The sequence below is a fragment of the Drosophila virilis genome, chromosome 2 (genome assembly GCF_030788295.1).
Source record: "Drosophila virilis strain 15010-1051.87 chromosome 2, Dvir_AGI_RSII-ME, whole genome shotgun sequence".
Taxonomy (NCBI): Eukaryota; Metazoa; Arthropoda; class Insecta; order Diptera; family Drosophilidae; genus Drosophila; species Drosophila virilis.
Window position 1 is genome coordinate 6,795,253 of NC_091544.1, and position 24,181 is coordinate 6,819,433.

The window sequence follows — 24,181 nt, forward strand, 5'->3', positions numbered from 1 at the left end:
TATATATATAGATATATATATATATATATATATATATATGTATTTAGGTTTATGTACATTGAGAACTTTATGCTTACGTCAGTCCATGTGAAACTAAAATGTTAAATTAATAATTACGATTTAAGGTTTTAAAATTGATCGATAAGTGTGGGTGTGTGGGTGTGTGTGTGCTTGTGTGTGTGGGTGGGTGTATGTGTATGTGTGTGTTGGTGTGTGTAGAGTTAAGCCTGTTACAATTTTGACGACTGCACTGCTTCAATCAACAACAAAGCCATAAACGGCTCATTTGGCGTCTCTCTCTCTCACTCTCTCGCTCTCCCTCTCTCTCTCTGTCTCTCTCGCTGGCAGTCTTTGCTTACATGTGCGGCGTACCACAGACCACGGTGCGCTGCGTCGTCGCCGCACCGCTGCCCGTCGCCGAGGCGGCGGCCATCAGCTGCGAGGAGCAGGCGCCGGCAACACCTGCCGCGGCCAAGGAGGGCCAGCGTTGGCTGCAGTAGGAGCCCTCGCCCAGCACCGAGATGCGCTTGCCCTTGCCCTCGCTGGCGCCCGTTCCAGCGCCGGACGCGCTGTAGTCTTTGGTTGAGCCAGCAGATGCTGCTGCTGCTGCTGCTGCCGCTGCCGCTCCGGCGGCTCCAGCTCCTGCAGAGAGCAGCTGGGAGGCGCGATGCATGAGCGTGGGATCCGTATTGAGCTGCTTCTGCGACTTGGCGCGCTGCAGCGGCGCTATCTGGCCCACGCCACAGAACTCCGAATTGGCATTGTTGTCCGCGGCGGCGGCATAGTTGGCCAACGCCCCGGAATACATGCGGCACTCGTCGGCAGCGGCCGCGGCCGCAGCAGCTGCAGCGGCCGAGGCGCAGATGTTGTTGACCGACTTGTCCCACGTGTTCTTGATGATGTTCGGATTGCTGTTGTCGAAGGTCAGGCCGCCGCTGCTGCCGCGCTTCACGCCCAGCGTGCCGGCGGGCAGGCCGCCGACGCCGACGCCCACGCCGACGCCGCTGCCATTGTGATGAAGCGTGGCGACCGCGTTCTGTTCGTTCTGTTTGCGCGCCTCGGCGTCGTCCTTCTCCTGGGCGCGCTTGCGCTTGCGTTTCATGCAGAAGACCACGCAGGCGGCGATCACAGCGACAAGCGGCATGGCCACGGAGAAGATGGCGATGAGCACGACCTGGGCATTGGTGAGGCCATCGGCGCGCGCCTGTGTTGTGGCGCCATATTGATGGGCATCGAAGCTGACCGAGTCGTAGGACTCCTCGTCACACTGCTTGCCGCGAAAGCCGTTGGCGCAGACGCACTCGAAGCTGTTGACGCGATTCATGCAGGTGCCGCCGTTGTGGCAGGGCAGGCTGCCGCACTCGTCGATATCGATGGAGCAGTCCTTGCCGGTGAAGCCCGCACGACACGCGCACTGATAGTCGTTGTTCAGATTGGTGCAGCTGCCGCCGTTGGCGCACGGCTTGGTCAGGCAAAGATCGACGCGGCTGCTGCAGCGCGGCCCATGGAAGCCGGGCACGCACTGGCAGCGATACTGGTTGAGCATGTCGATGCAGGTGCCGCCATTCTGGCACTTGTGCCCCACACAGTCATCGATGTTCTGCTCGCACTTGGCGCCCGTGTAGCCGTCGGGGCAGATGCATTTGCCGTTTGGCTGGCAGCTGGCGCCGTTCTGGCAGGGATTCGGATTGCAGTTGTCTAGGTGCAGCTCGCAGGTGTTGCCGCTATAGCCGCTGGGGCAGTCGCACTGAAACCCCTGCTTGCTGTTGCTGCTCGTGTTGCGGCATCTGCCCTGGTGGCACGGCTTGTCGGCGCAGGTCAGCAGCTTCTCCTCGCACATGCGTCCGTTCCAGCCCTTGGGGCACAGACACTTGTAGCCGCGCTGCGTCGCCTCGTCCACGCAGGTGCCGCCATTCTGGCAGGGATTCACGTCGGCATCGCACGAGTTGATCTCCGTCTGGCAATCGTTGCCGCTATAGCCCGGCGCACACATGCACGTGTACAGGCCCTGGCCGGTGTTGAAGCAGGTGCCGCCATTCAGGCAGGGTCGATGGTTCGTGCAGTAGTTCAGGTCCTGGTTGCAGAACAGACCGCCCCAGCCCTCGTTGCAGATGCAATCCCATGGCTTGTTGCACGTGCCGTGCACGCAGCTCGGGTACGGAGCGCACTCATCGCACAGAGGTCCTCGCCAGCCCTTCTGGCAGCTGCAAATAGAGCAAGGATAGCACAATTAATAAGTGTCGAATAAAAAGCAAAAAAGAAGTCGAAATATTTAAAGATGGCAGATGGAACTAGTTCACAGATCACTTATCGATAACTCAATTTTTTTTTCTAAAGGATGTCCACAAATCAAATTGCAAGCATTATGAACTAGTTCACTTTTCGCTTATCGATAACTAAATTTGTTTGCTGCCAGTTCCAAAAGCAGAACGAATGCAATGCAAAAGGCAAAAAGCATAAGAAAAAACAAACGTTTGCTCATCAATGAAATATGCATAGGCAAGGGAAGGGAAGGGGACGCTGATTGCTGGACATGACGGACACGGTTATTGCGCTCGGGGCGCTGGTTTACTTTTGAAGTCAAAGACTCAGCCGATGCGAAAGCATAAAGGAAAGAAGGCGCATCACCTGCTTAGCAAATCGCTCGCACACAAACACACATACTCTCACACACACACACACAGACATAAATCAATACATATGTACGTAATTGGCCGTGTGGGCGCAGCAACGCTTGGCTGGGTCTTGGAAGAAAATAAAACAAAAGGGCAACGACAACTTTTGCTTGGGATCTGCACTTTTACTGCTCCTGCCCGAACGCCCGTACGATTTGGATCGCTTGATGCCCCCGAGCGGGACGTGTGCTTGACAGCCGTGCCCAAGGAGAAGTTGTAGGGAAAAGGCATGTCAACTTGAGAGTCAAAAAAAAGTACAACAAAAAACAATGAAATGATGCGACGTTGTTGTTTTTTTTCTTCCATTTTCTGTTCAAGTGCACATATCCGCACAGCGTCGGACAACGCGGGGCGGGCGAGGGGTCATGCAATTTTGCATTTCTCACGATCGCAGCAAGCACTAAATTAATTTATTTTATTTGCAGCGCGCTCCACTTTGCGTTGCCAAACACACACACACACACATAGCATTGTGCGCTGACCACAAATGCATTTTCGATTAATATGCAAAAGCCAAAAAAAAAACGAAAGAGAAAAATCCTTCACCCACAAACTCTCAATTGGCAATAATTCAAAGTAAATGTTATGGTGTGTGTGTATGGGGGGGGGGGGGGGTGTGCACAAACGGTGCGAAAGAGAGAGAAACGACAAGTGGTAATTGATATGCGTCAGTGTTTACACAAGCAGAAATGTCAAAAACGTTGGCGACACAACGTTCAACTATCAGCTGAGTGCGTGTGCGTGTGTGTGTGTGTGTGCGCGTGCGTTTGAGTGTATGTGTGTGTGTGTATTTGGTCATATAGCGCGCGCGCTTAGAATTATTAAAATATTCCCACCATTACGAGGCAGCGCAGCACAAAAAGCACTTTAATTTTCAATGGCTTTGCCTTTGGTGTTGGTGTTGGGATTTGGCTGAGTGGCACACGCATACTTGAGCGTAACGCTTGCGGTTTTTTCTACGAACAATCAACACGTCGGGGCCTATTTATAAAACAAACATTTTATCCCAAATCACATCAATAACATTTGCTGCTGCTGCTGCTGCTGCTGCTGGCGGGGCGCAATGATGTGTTTGAATTTTTGGTTTTGCCACAATTATTGATTGAACCACAAAATGTTTGATTTCCGTTTGGCAGAGTGGGAACTGTTACGATCAATAGGCGGGAATATATGTACTTTATTGGCCAGCAATGCATAAATAATGAGCAACATCCTGTTCAAAATCGACAAGAAGAAATCTAAACAACGAACGGCGCAATTAGCCTTCTGCACTCGAGCTGGCAACGCCGGCCAACAGCTGCTGCTGCTGCCGCTGCTGGCTGATGGCAACGCCATGAGCTGAGATTTGAGCTTGAAATTTCATGCATAAAATATTTGCCAGCGTCGTCAAAAGTGTTGGCTTACACCTTGCTGTGTCATTGTTGTTGCTGCCGCTGCCGCTGCAGTTGTTGTTGTTGTTGTTGTTGTTGTTGTTGCTGTTGCCCTATGAAAAATGTGGGAAAACTTTGTAATTCAATTTCGTTCGCCGCTGTGTGTATTGCTTTTACTTGACTATTTCAGCAGGCAGCACTCGAATAATTGTAATGCAAAACCTCGACAATCAAATGACAGCCAATGCACTCCCGACCGACCGACCGACCGACGGACCGAAAGACATCCAAAAGAATTTCTTGTGGTCGCACAAAACGTGCACTAAACGGCTAAGCAAACAGACTTTTGGTGCTGTTGCCACTTTTTGCCACTTTTTGTCTCTGGCTCTGCTTATGCTTTTGCCCTTTACCAAACTTGGCAGCACTCGACAAGCAAAAACAACAAATAAAACTGTGTAAAAGGTGTGTCCAATGACAATTATTGTTGTTTGTCTGAAGCAAAAACGTGCAGCAAACAAAACAGAAAAAAAAATCAGCTCATCTTGGCAAAGAAAAGCTTTGCTTAATTAGCAACATGTTGCGCGCAATACGCAGCAACATGTTGCGGGTGGTCCCGCTTTAAACTCTTATTTTTTTTTTTTTTGGTTTGTTTCAATTGTTTTAAGTTTAGTTATTTAACTCAAATACTTACATGCATTGATTGGGCTTATCGCACTGACCATGGAGACAGCCTTTGGCGCATTTGGCTGCAAATAGAAAGAAAGGGTATGCAAATCACATTAATTGATATGTTGATCAGTTTAACAAAGGGCAAATACTTAAAAATAATAGCCTCGCGAAGCGACACTTTCCCAACACATTTGGCTTTTAAGTGGCCCAGCTGACCGACCACCTGTCACAATGCCCAGTTACGCCCACACGCAGCCCACATTGATGGAAGCCAAAGACAAAACAATGAGGCGAACACAATGCGAACAAGATTTGAGGCAATTTGATGGGGGAAAGAAAATCAACTTTCTTTTTCACGCGTCTGGGCAATGAAAAACCACTAAACGGGCCAAAATGTGGCATCTTCGTAACAATTCAACACTAGATAGACAAAACGTTTAAAAATGTTGTGGCCAAAATCATGAATCATGGCCCAAAAAAAAAAAAAAAAAACGCTAGTGACTCTCAAACTGTGCGGCAGCAGGAATAACTTGTTTCTAATATGCTGCGGCAGGCCAGGCCAACCCGGCCAGGCCAAAAGGAAACACCACAAAATGAAATAATCCCATGGCCGCAAAGAGCTGCAGCAGCATCATAAACCGCGGCCCGAAAACCGATTCCCAAGCTCCAAAAGGTTCGACGAAAACTTCGATTGTGAATTGGAGGAGTGCGAGTGAGTGAGAGAGACAGAGAGCCAGAGAGAGAGAGAGAGAGAGAGGGCGAAGAAGAGCTGCTGCTGCTGCTGCTGAAGCTGGGCCAAGAATGTGGCAAACATGTTTCTTTCGATCTGGGGCTGGGCCCTGGCAGGAAGTAGGGGAGTCTTCGCTGCCGCCCGCTTCGTCGCAAGGGCCGAGCACAAAGAAAATCGTGAACACTGCGAATAAGGCAAAGCTCCTCTTTAAACTGGCCAACCAACCAGCCAACCAGCCAACCAGCCAGCCAGCCAGCCAGCGCAGACACCCCGAGTAAGTTTCTTTCATTCAGCAGGAAAATTGCTAGAAAATCACTAAAACGTGTTCTCTCTCCCGGCTCCTGCTGCTATGCGCTTTTAATTCCCCCGCACGCAGTTAATATATATAAGCCGTAATATTGGCAATTGGCAATGATTTTTATTACATGGCCACAGACCGAGGAGCAATCCAGACCAGACCAGACCAGACCAGGCCAGGCCAGAGCATAGCCAAGCAGAGCAAAATTGTTTTTCCACACCGACTGAAAGTGAGTTTGTTGTTGTTGTTGTTGTTGTTGTTACGGGTTGTTAGCTGGTAGCCAGGTCTGAGGATCGTTTCGTGTCTATTTGAAACGTGCTCGGGTTCGTTATGTTCTTGGCTTCTTTCGTGTGTGTGTGTGTTCACACGCCCGCAAGCGGATGACGCAAATGTATCTCATGGTTTAGGAGCGCAGGGTTAATGATTATGACGGACTATTCCAATTGGTGTGTATTTACTTTCACTTGAGTGCGCTTAGTTACGATCTGTATCTCACAGATACATTTGCATCTTACAGATACATTTGTATCTTGCAGCTACATTTGTAACTTTGCCATTTTAACAAACCGACTGCATGCGAAAGCCAATTTGCAAACATTCGATCGCACGCATCTGACAGATACAAATGTATCTCGCTGTGCGCAAGGCACAAGTGCACAGCTGCCCTTTCAGCCCATTCACAAAAGTAAACAACTTTAGTCTAAATAGCTCATTTCCTTGAAATTAAAACGCACACACACACACACACACACATACATGTTACCAATCCAAAGCAATCGAAGTTTCATTCAAAAAAAAAAAAACAAAGCCATGTTTGCAGACCTTTTGGGCCAATTTAATAAAGGCAGCCACTTCCACATGAGCAACGCTTGTTTTTTTTTTTTTTTTGTTGTCGAGTTTTTGTTGTTTTTGCAGCCGCACGTTTTGGCTTTTTATTTGCTGCTGTTGGAAAATAATTTTCGCACAAATGTGTGTGTGAGTGTGTGTGCCTTAATTTAAGCTCATTTTTGCGCATTTAACTTGAAAATAAAGTATAGCAACAGAAAGAGCGGAAGAGGCAGCTGCTGTTGCTGCTGCTGCTGGCTGGCAACTTGCTCAACCGGCAGCAGAAGGACACAAAATTATGTGCCCGAAAAAAAGCAGGCAAGCAGGCTGGCAGGCAGGCAGGCAGGCAGGCAGTCGAGCTCCAGCTCGAACCACATTTATGGTGTAATCAGCCGTGGCCAGCCCTAAAGGAAGTTCTCTGGTCTCGTCCTCAGCAATGCGCGGCATGCAGACGACGACCGACAACCGACGACCGACGAAGCAGGCGCAAGATACTCAAAAACGACATCAGCCACGACGGTACGTCATGATGATCAAGAAGCTGTTGCTGCTGTTGCTGCCTGTATTTGTATCTGTGTTTGTTGTAGATGCGTATGTGTGTGTGCGTGTGTGTCCACACCACACCTTAAATATGGAACCTGGGGCCACTTGCACTTGGCGTGGGAAGATTTTTGTGCTCTTCGTCAGTCTTGTGCTCTGATTCACAGTCCCTATGCGTGTATGCGTGTGTGTTTGTGTGTGTGTGTGTGTGTGTGTGCGTGCCCCCGAAAATGCTGCATAGGTAGCTTGTGGGCTACTACAAAGGGCCGAGTCCGCGTCCGAGTTCAAATTGTGTTGTTTCTGTTGTTTTTGTTTTGTTTTGTTTCTGCCTCTTTCTCGGTGATTTCTTTTGGTTTCTCAGTTTCTCAGTTCGTTAGACGTTTTGTTGCGCCCGTTTGTTCTGCCCCACGCCAACAAATGACAAATGATTTTTCCCTCACAAAATGAGAGGAAAAAACTTCATTGATTTTTAATTTATTTGTTTGGCTATTTGGCTTTTCGTCGATATTTGAATTTTATTTATTTATTTTTATTTTTTTTCTGCTACGGCTGATATTCAAATGTGCTCTGGCATTTTCGTCGAATCATCGCAAGCTACGCATTCAAAATAATTACACTTTTAATTCGTTAGCAGCTCCTTGTGCCTCCCGCCTCTTTCCACCCCTCCTAGTTTTGTTTTGTGTACAATCATCTCATTTGATTTGACAAGCAAGTGATTTTCAATAATAATGAGAGCTGCCCGTCAAGTGCGGCACAAGAAACGCGGCACGTTGTGTCCACTTGACGGCAACAACAACAACAACAAACATGGCCAAGAGCTTCGGCGAAAAGAATGTAAAATTGTCGAATGGAGAATGGAACTGAAGTAGTTGGGCCCTCTGAGTCTTAGAATATATATCTTTCATCTGTTGTATCTATATCTATAACTGTGTACTTTTATATATCTATATCTGGAGGCAGCTAGCTAATCAACAATCTGATAGATACTTACGTTTCTCGCAGTAGTCGCCCTGCCAACCCGTCAGGCAGATTATTTCACCCGATTCGGAGCATGTGTAGTGACCGAATTGATCGTCTCGGGGTCGACAGAGATTCGCACAGCCGGTGCCATAGTAATGCGCATCGCAGGTGACACGAAAATCGTATTCGAGCGACGTGTATTGGGACTCGGATTTGTTCGTCTTCCATTCGGATGAGACCTCGAGCACTTGCTGCACGGAGAGGCGTTGTATGAGCAGATCTGAAAAGAGATACAAACAAAACCATAAAGATAAGTAAAGTGTTTCGGTTTGTGTGTGTGTGTGTGTGTGTGTGTGTGAGAAAAATACGAGTCGAGTTGGCCCTAATGAAGATTAATTGGACTCGGGTTACAGTTTAAGGGTATCGAATGAACTTGGGAGGCTGGCACTGGAGCTGGCTGTCCCTGGCGGCATTTCGGGAGATTAGAAACACAACACAGAATACAAGAAATCACAAATCCCAAACCAAAAGCCGAAACTTCAACTCGGCGAGTTGCAATCGCAATTGCGCTTGTCACACTCGTCGCGCAGGCGCACAAGTGCCGTGCCAAGGTATGCGACCAGCCGGGGGTAAGTACTTGGTATTTGCAACAGGCAGGCAGGCGGGCGGGCGGGCGAGCGGGGAGACAGGCAGGCAGGCAGGCGGGCAGACAGTCAGCCAGGCATGCAACACACGACCAACTGAGCGTCGCAGACGGACGTCAGTTGCATTTTCAGCTGTTCGCTGAGCCAAGCGGACCGGTCTTTTTTTTTTGTTTTTTTTTTTTGAGAAACTATTGGATGGCAACTTGTTTGTACCTATGTGTGTCTGTGTGCGCGTGTGTGTGTGTGTATGCATAGCTGTTTCATATAGCCACATTATGCCATGGTCTATAAAGTAAATTGCAGGTGCATGACTATTCGAATTGCATGCAGCCAAGTCGAACCTCAAGCCGTGGCTGACGCTGAGGCTGAAGCGAGCCAAGAGTTTTGTTAAGTTAACAAAAAATAAGAATAAAAAGAACCTATGCATAAATCTCCGTCTATCTATTGTTTAGCTCAAGAATCGAGTGAAAAGATATATTTTTTTGTGAAACGCGCGCTGGCAAAAGCAAAAGTTGCCAAACACTTGATCACAGCAAAAGGCAGTTAGTGAAAGTGCGATTAAATAGTTGCCCACACAGATTAGCTAGACAGCCAAAGCCTGGACTAAGAACTGCGATTAGAGACAGCCAACAAGCTGGCAAGCGGCTGGCTGGCATGCAGTCAAAAACGAATAGGAATACGAATATGGCCAGAAATGTTGTTTGCCCAATAAATTACAAGCTGCTATTGACAAGCGCACCAACTGGTTGCCCAAAATTTTGAGTCAAATAACCATATTCAAAATATCAACTAATTAATTACCAGGCAGCCAAAAATGTGTGAATGCGCATGTGTGTGTGTGTGTGTGTGTGTGTTGCATAAACTAAATTCTAAGCCAGTTGCAAGTTGGCCAAGTCGTGTGCTTCACCTGACGTGGCAACATGGAAAAACGCTCAATGCCTGAGACTCGCGCCAAGCAACAACATTCCCCAAATATATATAAAAAAAAAGCACAGCTTAAGGCACAAAAATTATATTCAAAAATAAGCAAAAAGAATTGAATATTGTGTGTCTGTGGTTTTATTTACATTTGCAACACACACACACGCGGGCACAACGTACACACACATGCGGCAACGGATTTGTGGCATGACAGGTTATTAGGCGACGTACCGGCAACGCTTCAAGCGAGACGCACAATTTGACTGCAGGTTTCGGGGTCCAGTTTGGCCAGTTGGCCAGTGTGCAACAACAATGACAGCAACAGCAACAGCAACAACAATAAGACAGAAATAAATGTGGAAAATCATGCGCAGCGAATTTTTGCAAATATTTACGCAAAACGGCATTTTTGTTTTTTTTTTTAATTATCTATCTATAAAAAGGACACTAAAAAAAAGAAGACATTTCGCACACTCAAAGTGAAAAGTTGCGTGCGGCAACTTTCGCAATTAAAGAAAATGTTGCTCTTAACGACATGATTAATGGCCGGCGAGTGCGGAAATTGTCAACAGCAATAACCCGAATTTTCCTGATGGGAATGTTTTCTCTTCTTTAATCAATTCTTCACTCTAATTATCAAAAACAAGATATGCGAATAGATAAGTGTGTACTTTATTTTCCCTTTGGGAAGTGCTGCCAAATCTATAAATAACTATTTCCCAAATTTCCCAGCTTGGGTAATTTCAAGCAAAATGTTTAATAAAGGATATTTCTCTGCATGTGAGATTGTTCCAGAACAATCTATTACTCGCGCAACACAAACAAATGTTGCCAAATTGTTATGAGATTCCGATTAGAACTATTTGAATATACCTAAATAAATGGACGAGTGCTGTGCAATAATTTCCCTTTTAGGACATTTAGCCCAGTCACTTTTGGTACTTTGTTGCGCGTTTTGTCTTTCGAGTGAAATTTGTGTGCAACAAATTTGCAAGAGCCAGAATCTTAAACTTGACTCTGACAAGGGGCAAGGCTTAAGTGTAAGGCTTTGGCAACTGCAAATATTTAGTCGCAGTCGCAGTCGCTGTCGCTGTCGGCATCGCCGTTGCCGTCGCTGTTGCCAGCGCATCGCGCTGACTTCTTCTAAAGGAATTTATAAAATACCATTTTATCAAGACACACGACGGCGCGGCAACGTTGCAGACGGTTCGACAAAGGGGGGCGGCGGCGGTGGCAACAAGTTTTCTGTTTCTGTGGCAAAAAAGAGACCCAGGGACTGTTGCTGGGCTGCCGCTTGATCCAATGAGTTAAAATTAAAAGATAAGCATTTTAACAACATCGCCAGCAACAACAACAACAACAACAACAACAACAACAACAACAACAACAACAATAAGGCACAACAACGTGCAACTAACAACTTTGGCATTGGCAGAGATTAATTGGTAGGTAGGGATAGGTGAAAAAAGAGAAGGAATGAAAAAATAAACGAAAACAAAACCTAAAAAGAACGCCAGCGAAAATCTTAAGAGCATGAGTTGAAAGATTTCGACGCATCAAGCCAAGAATCACCTTGCACGACGCCTCGCACGGACAAGGGGTAAGTGGGGGGAAGGGGGCACGGAGGGTCGGTGGATGGTCGCCGGTCAAGCTGTGTGTCTCGTCCTCCTCCTCCTCCTCCTCCTCCTCCTCAGGCAGCTGCTGGCAGGCAAACAACTGCTGGCCTCCTGCCTGCAGGCAAACTGGCGAAAAGGTCGCACAACACACACAGTCAAGTTCCGATGTTCCTCCCCACCTCCACCCCTCCCGCACAGCCTGCCGACCCAGCGATCGTCTTTTTCCTTTTTTGTATGTAATTTATGTTAAATGAATATAACAAAAAGAGCTGCTAAACTGGTTGGCCATGCAACGCACTCGAGACGAGGCGTAAACCTGCCATGCAGCCAGCCGGGCGCAAGTATGCGGGAGATCGTCCCCGAGCCTCCTTGATATAATGAAATTAATCCTTGACAAGCGCGTACAGCGACTAGAAGAAATGTGCGCAAAATTGAAATTGCAAAGGGCTTGCCCGGCCGATAAAGATCTATTAGCTCTGGCCGCGTCTAGTACTTGAAAATTAGCTGTTAAGATCGAGCTGGGCGCACAGCAGGATATCAAAAAGAAAATGAAGAAAAAGGAAACAAATCGAGTCGAGCTAAACAATTAAAATTCCTATTCCAAGGAGTCGGAGGTTCTCCAGAAAATGAGGCACGCTGAAAGACTAGATTTTAATGGAAACCCACATAAATCTTGGTCCCAGGTCGGGAAAACAAGCAGGTAGCCCCAGCATTGTGTGGGAAAACTGTTCAAAAAATCAAATGGAAAACCTGCTTTGATCAAAATGTGAAAGAGTAGAGAGAGAGAGAGAGAGAGAGAGAGAGAGAGAGAGAGAGAGAGAGAGAATAGGATGATATGTGTTGCAGCGTGTCCTTGGGCATGGACCACACAGATCCCTCCCTCCCTACCTACGTCCGTCTGTGTGTGTGGGCCTTATCGGGCTGCTGGATCGACGATCATGTCGCATTGTTCCAAGATGAATTACACGCCGTACACGATCGCTAAATTCCGCAGTGAAATAATCAAAGTCCTACGCCTAGAAGCGGGAGTTCGTGATTAAGAAAAACGCAGACACAAGCTAAAAAGTAAATGAGACAAAGACGAGCACGGCACGGTACGGGGACGGGAACGGGGACGACCTCAGCACACTTCCGTTCGAGGGCGAGCAGACAACAAAGGCGACAAGTCTGCGGTGCCTCCGGCCTGGGTTTATCCCTGACTAAAAAAAAGGGAGCCAGCGGTGCTAAACCTGACGCTCGTTCAATGCCTCAACCTGGCTGTTATTTAAAACCACTCGAATGTGCCGGAAATCTTACACACACACACACACACACACACACACACACACACACTCGCACACACACTTGCGGCAAGTGTTGAACTTTAGTTAGTTGCGCAGTTAGCGAAACTAGGAAATTTGAGTGGCCGCATATCAGGTGTCGCTCCAAGGATCGTTGATCCTTGCCAGCCAAAAAGAAAAAAAACATAATCAAAAAACATTTCTGACAGCTTTCGATCAAACAGGAAGCAGGATGCAAGTTATGAATTTCAATTAAAAAAAAAAAAACAAAAATAAAAAATAACTGTGCCACAGGATGTTGACAAACTTTTGGTACTCACTGTTGGTGCGCGCATTGGCGCTGTTGTTCGTATCGTGCCAGGCCTCGACGATCAGCGTGAATGTGCCCTGCAAGCAAAGCGTAAAAAGAAAGTTAATACAAATCATATTAAAGAAAAAATAAAAAAGGGTAAATTATTGATTGTGTTAGTCGGAGGAAGAGCAGCTTATCAAAACGGGAAGCGATCCGCGCTTGTGCAGCGGCTAAACGAAATCTGGCACTTATACAGATATCATCTGGGCCACAAACCAGCTTCGAGCTAATGGCTCGAAAGCTCTTACAAATCCCACAGCCCACAGAGCTCATTATAAACAGATTATGACAGCGCCGCAGAGGCCCGCCCGCCCACATGCCCACAAGCTGGGCAACTGGCGGGCAAGGGGTGAGAGGGGGGGCAGGCAAAAATGTGCCAACACACACACGAACACAAACACATTTCAAATGCAAATGCACAGCAGTTGGCAACTGGCAGCGCCCTCAATTCACACTTGATTACAAATGCAGCGGGGGGGAGGAGGGGGCCCTGGAGGGGGCTGCGGGCAAAAACCAGACAGAGATGACACAAAATCCAAGAGCCAAAATGTATATATACATGCTGTGTGCATATAAACATATGCGTATTGGCAACATCTGAGCTAAGCTCAAAGCAGCTTGAATGGGCGTGTGATTGCGTACGGCTTCGAGTTCGAATTCGAGCTCGAATTCGAATTCGAATTCGAGTTTGCGTTTGCGTTTGAGTTCGTGTTTGCATTGCATTAAAGCGACTAATTTTTGACTAACTTTCGATTGCTGCATCGCTGTTGTTGCTGCTGTTGTTGTTGCTGCTGTTGTTGTTGCTGTTGTTGTTGTTGCATGTGTGTTGCGTGGGCGGCAGATGTAGAATTAATTTAGTTGATAAGCGCAGTGCCGTTTGATTGCATAAGCAGCTGAAGTATTGGATGTGGCTGTGGTGTGGCCAGACATTGAAAACTGCATTTGCACATAAGCACATAAAGCTGATGGGCACGACAGGAAACAAATCAGACACACACACACACACGCACACATAGATCATTGGCAGTTCACAATGGCTATTCGAACGAATGAAGCGCTGCATTTATTGGGAATTTTACAAGTTTTATGCCTTATTGGGCTATAAAACGAAATGAATATCTATTTTTCAATTGGAAAATTTCAAATTATTCTAGCAAACTCTGGCGACTAGCTGTGATATATACATATTTATATATATATTTATGCATGTACATAAAAAACATATGTATATATAAAATATATGAGCTCCAAAAATAAATGAGCGACACACACACACACACACATGGGAACACGCGAACATATATATCGCGTGCGACGACGCTGTATTTCAACGTCAATATCTGCAGCATAGGGTGAAGTGCATGCCAAATGCATAGGGCGCACGAGCAGAGTAGGAGTGGCAGCCACGTAGCAACAGGGACAAGACAAGACAAGACAAGACACCCGCCGCATAGTCATACGGAGGGCGAGTAGGGGCCGCATCGACAGACAAAAGTAACAAAGTTCAATACACAGGCAACAGGCAACAGGCAACAGGGAACAGCAAAAGCCAGAGACAACGATGAGGAGCGTCAAAGTTGCTGCCGTTGCCAGTCGTTGACTATTTTTAGGCACAGGCGGCAGCAGCAGCAGCAGCAGCGGCAGCAGCTGAAGAGGCGTCTCCGGCAACCCCCAATGCAACAAGCGCATCTCATGCTCTCGCACATGCATGCGTGGCCCGTGCCCCGTGCCCAACCCGTGGCTCATTTTAATTAAGTGCAACATTAAATTAGTTGTGGCTGCGACTCTGCTGCGTCTAGTCGCTGACTATAATTACATTTAATAGCTTGACCTAGAAATATTTGAAGTTGAAAGTGTGAGCACCAAAATAGAGCATTGTCTGACCGAAATAGTCAATTTCCTATTGCCTGACATTTGTGAGTTGTCAACAAATTCCCTGTATTTATATGTGACTGGGATCATCAATTTGGCAATTCTATAAATTTCCCTATTTTGGCATGTCAGTTTGGGACATTTTGCTAATTGACTTTGACTGATGCATTTCGCATATTTATGCACAATTTTATTTGAAGTTGCGCACATTGCCTGACATTTGTGAATTGTCAGCAAATTCCCTGTATTTCTATTTGACTGGGATCATCAATTGGGCAATTCTATAAATTTCCCTATTTTGGCACGCGCGCTCTGATGTCCGCTGAAAAGGTGTTCCCATTTGGGACATTTTGCTAATTGACTTTTGCTAATGCATTTCGCATATTTATGCATAATTTTCACTTTGCCCGCAGCTGCTCAAATTTATGCAACTAACACAATTCACGTGCCGATAACTCCAGCTAGACTCTAGACCCCCCCCCTATCCCTTGTCCGGACGCAATAGCCCAGCAGGCATGGGCCTAGCATGACTTTGCCACTTTAGCCAACGCATGTGTGTAATGATAATAATGCTGACGCTGCACATACGCGAGCGATTAGGAAGTAAAGTGTATACACAGAAGAAAGAGAGAGAGAGAGAGAGAGTGAGGGGAGAGGGGGCAAATCCACCCCTTAAGTCTGCCGCACACGCTGCGGGCGCGCTGACAAGCGAGAAGTCGCTTCAAAAATACGTTACAAAATGCAAGCGGGCCTCAGCGCAGCGCAAGGTAAAGCCAGCACAAATAATGTGGGGTGAACAGCCAGCATAGTGGCAAGGGGGGGAGGGGGGGGGGGCGTGTCTTCATTCGGTATGGCAAATGTGGCCGTAATACTCGTTATAATTAGGAAATGCATCGCATGCAACCGTCACAAGCTATATGCGCGAGTGCTGCTTGGCCACTGGAGCATAAAAGAAGAAGAAGAAGAAGAAGCAGCAGCAGAAGCCAAATGGAGGAATTCAGCTGGAGTGCAAAAGTATTTCGAATTTGAGTTATTTATTAAGCAAGCACGTGCGCTTAGTTGGCCGACTGAGGGGCAGGCTGGACAGTCTAAAGGAAAATCTGCTAAAGCTGACCAAAAGTCGTTTCTCTCTCCCTCTCGCTCTCTCTCTCTCCCTCCCTCTCGCTCTGTCAAAAAAGTAACGTTCGTTTGCTTCTGTCGTGTGGGGTGGGGTCAGCCAGGGGTTGAAAAGCGGCAACCCGTAGCCCCGGCTCCGGCCCTGGCGATCCCGGGCAATAGTCAGCGAGCTGGAAATTGTCGCTGGTGGTGCGCGGCGGCGCACGCGTTTTTCAGCGTATTTTAATAGCCGACAGATGTTTGCGCCAACAACCCTTGACAAGGACACAGTCGGCGCGGCAGCAACTGCGGCTACGGGCGGAAATAAGTGCGACGCACAGTCGCACAATCGGGCAGGGCTGTGCTATAAAAAGCCCCCAAACAAATTAGCAAAAAGGCCGCAAGAGAGCGAGAGAGAGAAAGGGAGAGGGCAGAGTTAAAAGAAATTACAACAGAGCTGCGGAGACAGCACTGAACATTTTATTGACTGACTGACTGACTGACTGACTGACTGAGTGAGTGAGTGAGGCGGACGCTGACTCACTCTGTGCGGCTATTTATAGAGACGGAAGATATATACAAAGTTATCTGTTGCGGGAGGATCGCAATCGCGTGCACTTACCGGCCAGGCAAAGTTGAAGGCGAACTGTATGGGATTCGTGAAGCCCCTGCTCTGAAAGCTCTGCGCATCCGTTAGATTGAAGGAGTTCTCGCCGAGTATGGGGGTCACCACATCCCCGTACGTGCACTGCGAGGTGGTGTCTATGGTCGCCTGGTAATGCTTCAGGCAGACACGAAATCTCGTCTTGCAGGTGCCAATGCACCTGCCCGTCGTCGCATCCTTTTCGCCGGTGCAGCAATGGCCCTCGCTGTCCCGGCCATGCTCATTGCTGAAGTATCTGAGGCGCAATTCAAAATTGCCGGAACTGTGAACCTGAGCGAGAGAGAAAATAAGAGAGAGAGAATATTGCATTAGTATAATCAAATTAAAAAGCAATTCATTTAAGTTGACGCTCCGATCGAAAGATCGCTCCAGCCGGCATACAACAAATCAAGAATGCAGCATCCCCAGCAACACGGCAATAAATCTTTCAACATGGTATTTTACCGAAAAAAAAGAGCTGCATAAAGAATAAATGAAACACGGCTACGCTGCGGAATTTCGCGTGGCGATCAGCAAAACCACAAGCAAAACGACAACCAAAACCAAATACCAAATCGAGTAGCAATTGGCTGCAGATCGCGCAAAAGAGACCCATGCAAAGGACAAAGCGGAGACTTATGAAATATTAAGAGTCAAGAACCAGGCAACCAAAATGCACAGCGAGCGGTCGCCTTTTGCTAACCACCCCCCCCCCCCCCCCCCCCCCCCCCATCCCTCTGGCCCTGGTTTACTTTAGAGTCGACTCCAAGTTCGTTTCGTATTTCGTTTTTGAAGCGCCGCCTTTTGGAGGCGACGCATTTGCATATTTCAACTTGCAAATTTGCGATTTGATTTCGTTTGATTTGATTTGATAGTCGCGTCTGTCATAAATTTCTTTCAATTAATTCGCTATCACATTTAACGATGCTGGGTGTGAGATGAATTTGTAAAATAGGTCGGCAGCGCGTGTGTGTGTTAACAACTTGATTATTTGAAATGTTTTTCGAAAATAGCCGCTTTTGTTCGCAGATTTGATAATTTCCCTTGTTGGGAAAATGATGTCTGTCTTTTAGGGAAATTCTTGCGCTTCGTATATGGCTGTCGCTAGTGCACTTAAGTTATAATTATGATCCATAAATGGGCTCAGAAAACTCTCAATACTACGACAAGGCAATGCCCAAAAATAGGCGCTCTAGAGTTATTGCTCTGATTGCGGCTGCTGCTGCTGCTGTTGCTGCTGCTGCTTCTATAACTGTTCGGCAATTAACATTTTGACAACAACAAGTGAAGCTTGTTAAAATGACAATTTAATTGTTAACAAGACCCGAGCACCGACTGAAGACAGAGACGCAGCTAGCCGCTGCTCCACATGCGTTCGCTTGGGAAGCTTTTATTGTTCGTGTTGCTCTTGTTGTTATTGTTATTGTTGTTGCTGGTTTAGTTGATCTGTTTGTATGAACATGGGTGTTTAATTGCTCACTTAAGCAGAAGTGCGTCTGATGTTGCCTCGTTGTCTCATGTCTTCTTCAGATGCTGTGTAAGCAATGCCCCGTCCACGCACAGGTGTAATCCGTCTGCGGCCCCAGAAGAGGCATAACAAAAAACTTAAAGCGTGGCTCGATGATACAAAGGGCGACTTTGAGAAATGAAAGAAAAAAAAAAACTGTAGCAAAGCTGCTTAACTAACATTTAATGGGCTCGGCAATTGAGCGCTCTGGCGCTAACATTTGCCGCACGCCTTTGTAATTGTGGCAAGTGTGGCGAGTTGTTGGCCAAGAGCGCATTCGGTTGATAAGATAAAGCAATTATTGATGTTCTAGCAATTGTGAGTGCAACTCGCACAAATCAAATATATTGAAAATCATGAAGGAAAAAAAAAACGCCTAAGATACACGCAAAACGAAAGACTTAAGCAACGAACGCGCCGACAAATGCAGGCTGAGACGTCGACGTCGACGCCGACGCTGCTGCGCTACGTACAACAAAACGTGTATTAATAAGCAGCGGGCCAAAAAAAAAAAAAGAAAAGAAATAATAAAAATAAAACAACACACGGCAAAGCGGACGCAAAAGAGCAGCACAAAAAGAAGCAGCAGCAGCAGCAGCAGCGACAGCAGCAGCGACAGCGACGACGACGGCAACAGGCAGGCAAAGAAAAAGAAGAAGAAGAAGAAAAACGTTGAAAAAAATGAACAAGTAAAACCGAATTGTTTCCCACGGCATACGATTTTGCCGGTCAACATTGATGGTTAAAACGAACAAACGAACGAGCGAGCGAGCGAGCGAGCGAAGGAACGAACGATCGGGCGACGAAGTGACGGGCCCGACGTCGCGTCGGTGAGTTCAGTCGGAGGCGCAGCAAAGCAAAAGGTGTAAGCAAGAAACGAACGAACGCCAGGTGAAGAAGCGGCCTGCAGACGGCAGTGCATGCATGCACAGCCAGAGCCAGCCATGTTGAAAGAGCGAGAGCGAGAGAGTCACAGTAAGAGAGAGCGCTCTCTCAGAGAGAGCGCGCAAAAGCCCCACAGCTATAACAGTTTAGCGTGTGCAGTTGTTGTTGCTGTTGTTGTTGTCAGCTGGTGCTGTGGAGCTTTGTGCAGCCGAAAGAGCAGCGCCAAAGCGCAAAAAGAGCAAAACGTGACTTAAAAGTGAATTGGAGTGTTGTTGTTTTTCTTTTATGTTGCTGTTGCTGTTGTTGTTGTTGGCTTCATAAAGTGCAGCTGGCAGCTGCTGGCAACAGCCTCCGCAAGCTGCGAGAGCGCAGCGGCAAAGAGCGAAAACTTGTTTTTTTTCCTTTTTTCTGAACGGCGCTTTGAAGAAGAGTAGTGCGAAAAAACTATAAGAATTAATAGACGATCAGCAATGATGCGTTGCTGATGCGCGAGACGCAGACTGCGACTGCGACGGCGACGGCGACGGCGACTGCGACGGCAACTGAATCAGAATCAATAGGAAAAAAAAGCTCTTGCAAAAGAAATGTTAGAAAAAGCAATAAGCGGAAGGAAGGTTAAGAGGCAAGTGCAGGGCAGGGCAAGAAAATATACAGCTATGGCTGGCCAACTATTTGATATGCAGCAAACACACACACACACACACACACACACACGCATAACAAAGCAGAAGAAGCAAACAAAAAGCGCCAATGCGCATACAAACAAAGGCGCAGGCGGTTGTCAAAATATGTACAAAGCAAATCAATTTGCATAACAGCGAAACATTTACACACACACACACACACACACACACACAGAGACACGTGTTCGGTGGGAAAAGAAACAAAGCTGCGGTGCAAAGCTTTCAAATGATGTGCTATGACACAAAACCACAATAGTTTTGTAAAACAATTTGACACCATTTGAATGCTCAAATGCGGTGCATACGATTTTCCCACACTATTTTTGACAGTTGATTATAATTTCCCAAGCAGGGAAATTCTGCTAGCCAGCCGCCCACGCACATATGGAAACGGTAAATGCATAGCGAAATTTCCCCTCAACCAATAAATTGTTTTTAATTTCTAAAATTCAAATAGTCTATGCATTTCCGTAGCTAAAAAAAAAAAATTATTCATAATTTTATACACTTGTTATAGTTCTTTTGTTTAGCTTTGCCTTCAACTATGAACTTTATTACGCTTGAAGACCTTTTGGGCACACACAAACACACACATAAATAAGAGGAAGAAAAAAAAAGCCTGTCGAGAGAACTTGAAAGCTGAAATGCCAAGTTATGCCAAGTTAGCCCAAGACAAGGAACGGGAACAGTAAGGGGGACCGGAACGGGAACGGGACAGACACTTGTTAAAAGTGTTAGAAAATAGTGCGTTGCATTGTTTACCTTTTGCTTGACTCAGTTTGCTCAGTTAGCTGTTGGTTTTTACGAGCCATGGTAAATTTATACTGTATGTATATGAACGTGGTATTTTCCTCGACTGTGATCACTCGGGCCTGACGCTGGGTCGCTGGGCCCCTGCTTCAGCAGTCATACGCTATCCGCGCAGCCCCTCAGCACTTTTTGCCATTTCTGCTCAGTGTCTTCCACGTCAACTTATGTTGACTGCCTGCCTGCCTGACTGAATGACTGACTGACAGTTTGAATGTTGTGGGTTACAACACACACGCACACATTCAAATGTATCAACGCACGCATTTTACTTGTATTTTAATAACATTTTCTTACAGGTGTTTGTTTAGCTCATGCTGTTAAGTGAGAGAGAACAAAAAGGGAGAGAGCGAGATAGAAAAAGTGCCCTTTGGCTTTTATACGTTGTTTATTAATCATTTAAAGTCATCATCATAATCAACCGTTAACAACGGGCTTGGGAAATAGTTATAAGCGCAAGTGAAACAGCTTCTGTGTGTGGGAGTTGCGGCGCCCGCCTCTCTCTCTCTCTCTCTCTCTCTCTCTATGTCTCTAAATTGCAATTAATTATGTTATAAAGTGCGCAAGACAAAGACGAAAATAATGAAGCAGCTCGGCTCAGCTCAGCTCATTTAAGCTCAGAGACTGCGTTATTCATTCATTCGCTCATTCATTCATTCATTTGACGTCGTTGTCTCAATGTTAATATGAAAATTGCACGAAATGCAAAACAGAAGAAACAGCAATTACAGCATTGCGAGTATATGCATATGTATGTATGTGTGTGTTTGTGTGTATGTGATAAGCATTTAGACACAAAGTACGGTTATTTGATAGTTAAGTGATATTAAAACGCAGCATGTGAGAATAAACCGTGTGTAAAAGAAATAAAGTGATAGACAGCGTGGGGGGAGGGGGAGCTTTCAATACTGAATTCTAATACAAAAGGAATAAGCTTAGAGTGTTGCCAGATTGCTGCAACTAACATAACCCGAGTTTCAAGCCAAACAACAACAGCTGCACTTTGTGATGTGCCCCAAGTTAAACTTGCAAAATTTCAGCTGGCTGAAACGCAAGACCGCAGGAGGTTTCAAGACGCTTTTTCGAGTGCTGTTAAAATTAGCAACTAAATGAAAAAAGAACAAGAAAAAAACAGCAACAGCAAAGAGAGGCGGCCGAGTAGAAGTGGAGCAGAGCCACATGCAATCTTCAGGGGATGCTGGCGTTAAAGATCAATGAAAGAAGCAGACGCAAAAAAAAAAAAAAAAAAAAACAAGAGCAAGTGCATGCAACGAGCAGCCGCCGCTGCGCATGTGTCGACGACGTTGACGTTGACGTTGACCTACGCAAAGTGTAGCCAAAAACGCCCAAGTAAGAAGCGCATGCAAAAATGTCGACAGCGGCAGATGTTGCCCATTTAGACACTCACACACACACACACACACACGCACGCAATGCGCCTGTATTTGTGCATTTAAGTTTCATATTGAAATCGAGCAGCTTCTCGGTTTTCTGTTTTATTTTTTTTTTATTTTTACGTTTTCGAGGCATGCGCCGTTGGTGGTAATTTTTTTTTGTGTCCCTATAGAGACTGTTAAATTTTTGATATGGACCTGTTTGTCAATTGAAAAACCCAAAACTAGTTTTCATCTAAACGAGTGGCAAGGGTGTTCCTTAAAAATCAACCCCTGTTTGCTCAGCTGTTTTCTCAACTCAACTTCTCGTATTACATTTCGTTTTTATAAAAACTAGCCAAATTATAATCAAAATAAATTTGAAAAAAAAAAACTACATAGACGAAATAAATTTATTATGAAAAGGCGTAATCAACCTTTGCTCAATTCCAAATTTTACAAATTTATTTTTTAGGACTTTACATATGTGGAAACTTGAGCTGCATCTATCCAAAGCATAAAAACCGCTAACTTTAGCTCGTCTCTTGGCTGTCACCAGGCTGGCAACGCCAAAAGCTCGCTCTCCTTCACGCACACACACATAACGGCAGCTGCAAAATACAGGCGCGCATGTGTGTAGCAAGAATTACCGAAATGAAAAGAAGAAGAATAACCAAAGAAAAACCAACAAGTTGCTGGTCCTACGAAATTTAATTAAAATGTAAAAGGAGAAAGGAGAAAAAGGAGCAAGGCAGACAGACAGGCAGGGAGAGGAAAAAAAAGAGAGAGCGAGAATAGCTTACCTGCACAATTACTGTGAAGCAAATGAATGCGGTTAATAAACATTTAATCCACTGCATGTTTATTGCTGTTGTTGTTGTTGCTAAGCTTTCTTGCTGTTGCTGTTGTTGCTGTGGTTGTTGTGTTGTGTGTGTTATTATTAGTGTAATAATCCTTAGTGGGGCGGCCTTGTTGTTGTTGCTGCTTCACTCACACGCACACACTCGATTACAACATAAAAAATATTAGTTTATTGTATTTTTGGCAATTCTCTTTTGCAGCTAACTGCGGCACATGCTTTGGCAATTTTCTGTTGCTTTTGTGTGCATTTTGTTGTTTTTGTGTTTCTTTTTTTTTTTTTTTTTTTTTTTTTTGTAATTTGTCTCACACGTGCACGCGCCACATTTTTTCTTGCTTTTTGTGTTAGCTTCTCTGTTGTGAGACAAGAATTCGACGGCTTTTGCTTTTTGGCGAATTTTCTTCGGCCTGCTCCTTCTCACGCACGGCGGGGGCGAGATGGGGAGGGCAAAGTGCCGTTAGTAAATTGGCTATATAAAAATCGCACACAATCGAGCTATGTATATGGACACAGACACACACACACACACACGTACGTAAACAGATGCAAAACAACAAATTGTATTTGCCTTAGGTTGATGATGCTTTTTTAAAAACCATTTGAAAAACTCTTTTCGATTTGTTCATGCACTCTTTGTAATATATTGACGCGAAATATTTCAGAATTGGCACCTCTGCTACTTCTACTTATTCGTATTCTTCTTCTTCTTCTGATTCTTCTGCTTCTTATTACACACTGAACATGCTTTAATTCGTATTCAAATTTTTGGTTGCACACTTGATTGAAATTTGTGCGTTTTGCATTTGCTGCTCGTGATGTGGGCTACAAAAATTTCAAAGCGACGCGCGACACGACCGAACGATGTGCACGACATAAGAGCCACAAAGCGAATTGGCGACAAAACAACGTAGCAGCCGCAACGAACCGCACAGCGCAAGAATCCAAAACAGAATGAAAGCAGAAAATGTTTTATTTTTTAAATTCGTTTTAAGCAGCTACGCTGAGAGAGCAACACACGGGGAGAGCGGCATAGAGCGAGAGCGCGAGAGAGTGAGAGCGCGCGCTCGTGAGCGCATAGTTGCAGCAACAAAAAGGCTGCCAGCAGCATACACACACACACACACACACACACACACAGACACCTTTCGTGGTCATCCCTGTTTGTTGCGATGTACGTGAGCGGTAAGCTGGGTGCGCCTGCGCGTCAGAACGGGACAACTATTGTCTGCCAGCTGCTGAGCAAAACGCGTTTTCTGTGCATATTTAGCGCGTTTCTGGCAAATGTTGCAAGGTGAGAGAAATGTTGCTGCAACATTGTTGAGCGTTCAGCCAAGTTGGTTGCGAGAGGTTGAGATTTAATGCAAATAAATAAAACTAATTGCTAACCAAAAAATTAAAACTATTTTACCAAAAAGTTTATTAACTGCGAGTATTTAACTGATTTTAGCGCAAATTTATTGCGCGCGCAATACGCTTCAAAAAGTCAATGTACGAGTTTTTCAATCCTTTGTCTATGGAAGGGTTGTTTTTTTTTTTCTATAGAAGCAAAAGGACCATAGATAAGCTGCAGGAACTGC

At 45.9% G+C, this 24,181-nt stretch overlaps 1 protein-coding gene across 1 annotated transcript; it reads right to left on the reverse strand.

The window, feature by feature from the left end:
* On the reverse strand, nt 1-23,563 carry Delta (neurogenic locus protein delta). Its single transcript, XM_032439025.2, has 6 exons — nt 22,549-23,563; nt 16,470-16,781; nt 12,849-12,915; nt 8,099-8,347; nt 4,737-4,791; nt 1-2,204 (listed from the first exon to the last, which is right to left on the reverse strand). The coding sequence occupies exons 1-6, from the start codon at nt 22,603-22,605 to the stop codon at nt 356-358; spliced, it is 2,589 nt and encodes an 862-aa protein (XP_032294916.1). The 5' UTR covers nt 22,606-23,563; the 3' UTR covers nt 1-355.
* Between the last annotated feature and the right edge of the window lie 618 nt (nt 23,564-24,181).

Bases quoted from the DNA above. Each gene is read 5' to 3' on its own strand.
- Delta (XM_032439025.2), bottom strand. From the start codon at position 22,605: ATGCAGTGGATTAAATGTTTATTAACCGCATTCATTTGCTTCACAGTA. The intron at 16,782-22,548 runs GTAAGCTATTCT...TCTCTCGCTCAG, and splicing joins GCTTCACAGTAATTGTGCAG to GTTCACAGTTCCGGCAATTT. The intron at 12,916-16,469 runs GTAAGTGCACGC...CTTTGCTTGCAG, and splicing joins CCTTCAACTTTGCCTGGCCG to GGCACATTCACGCTGATCGT.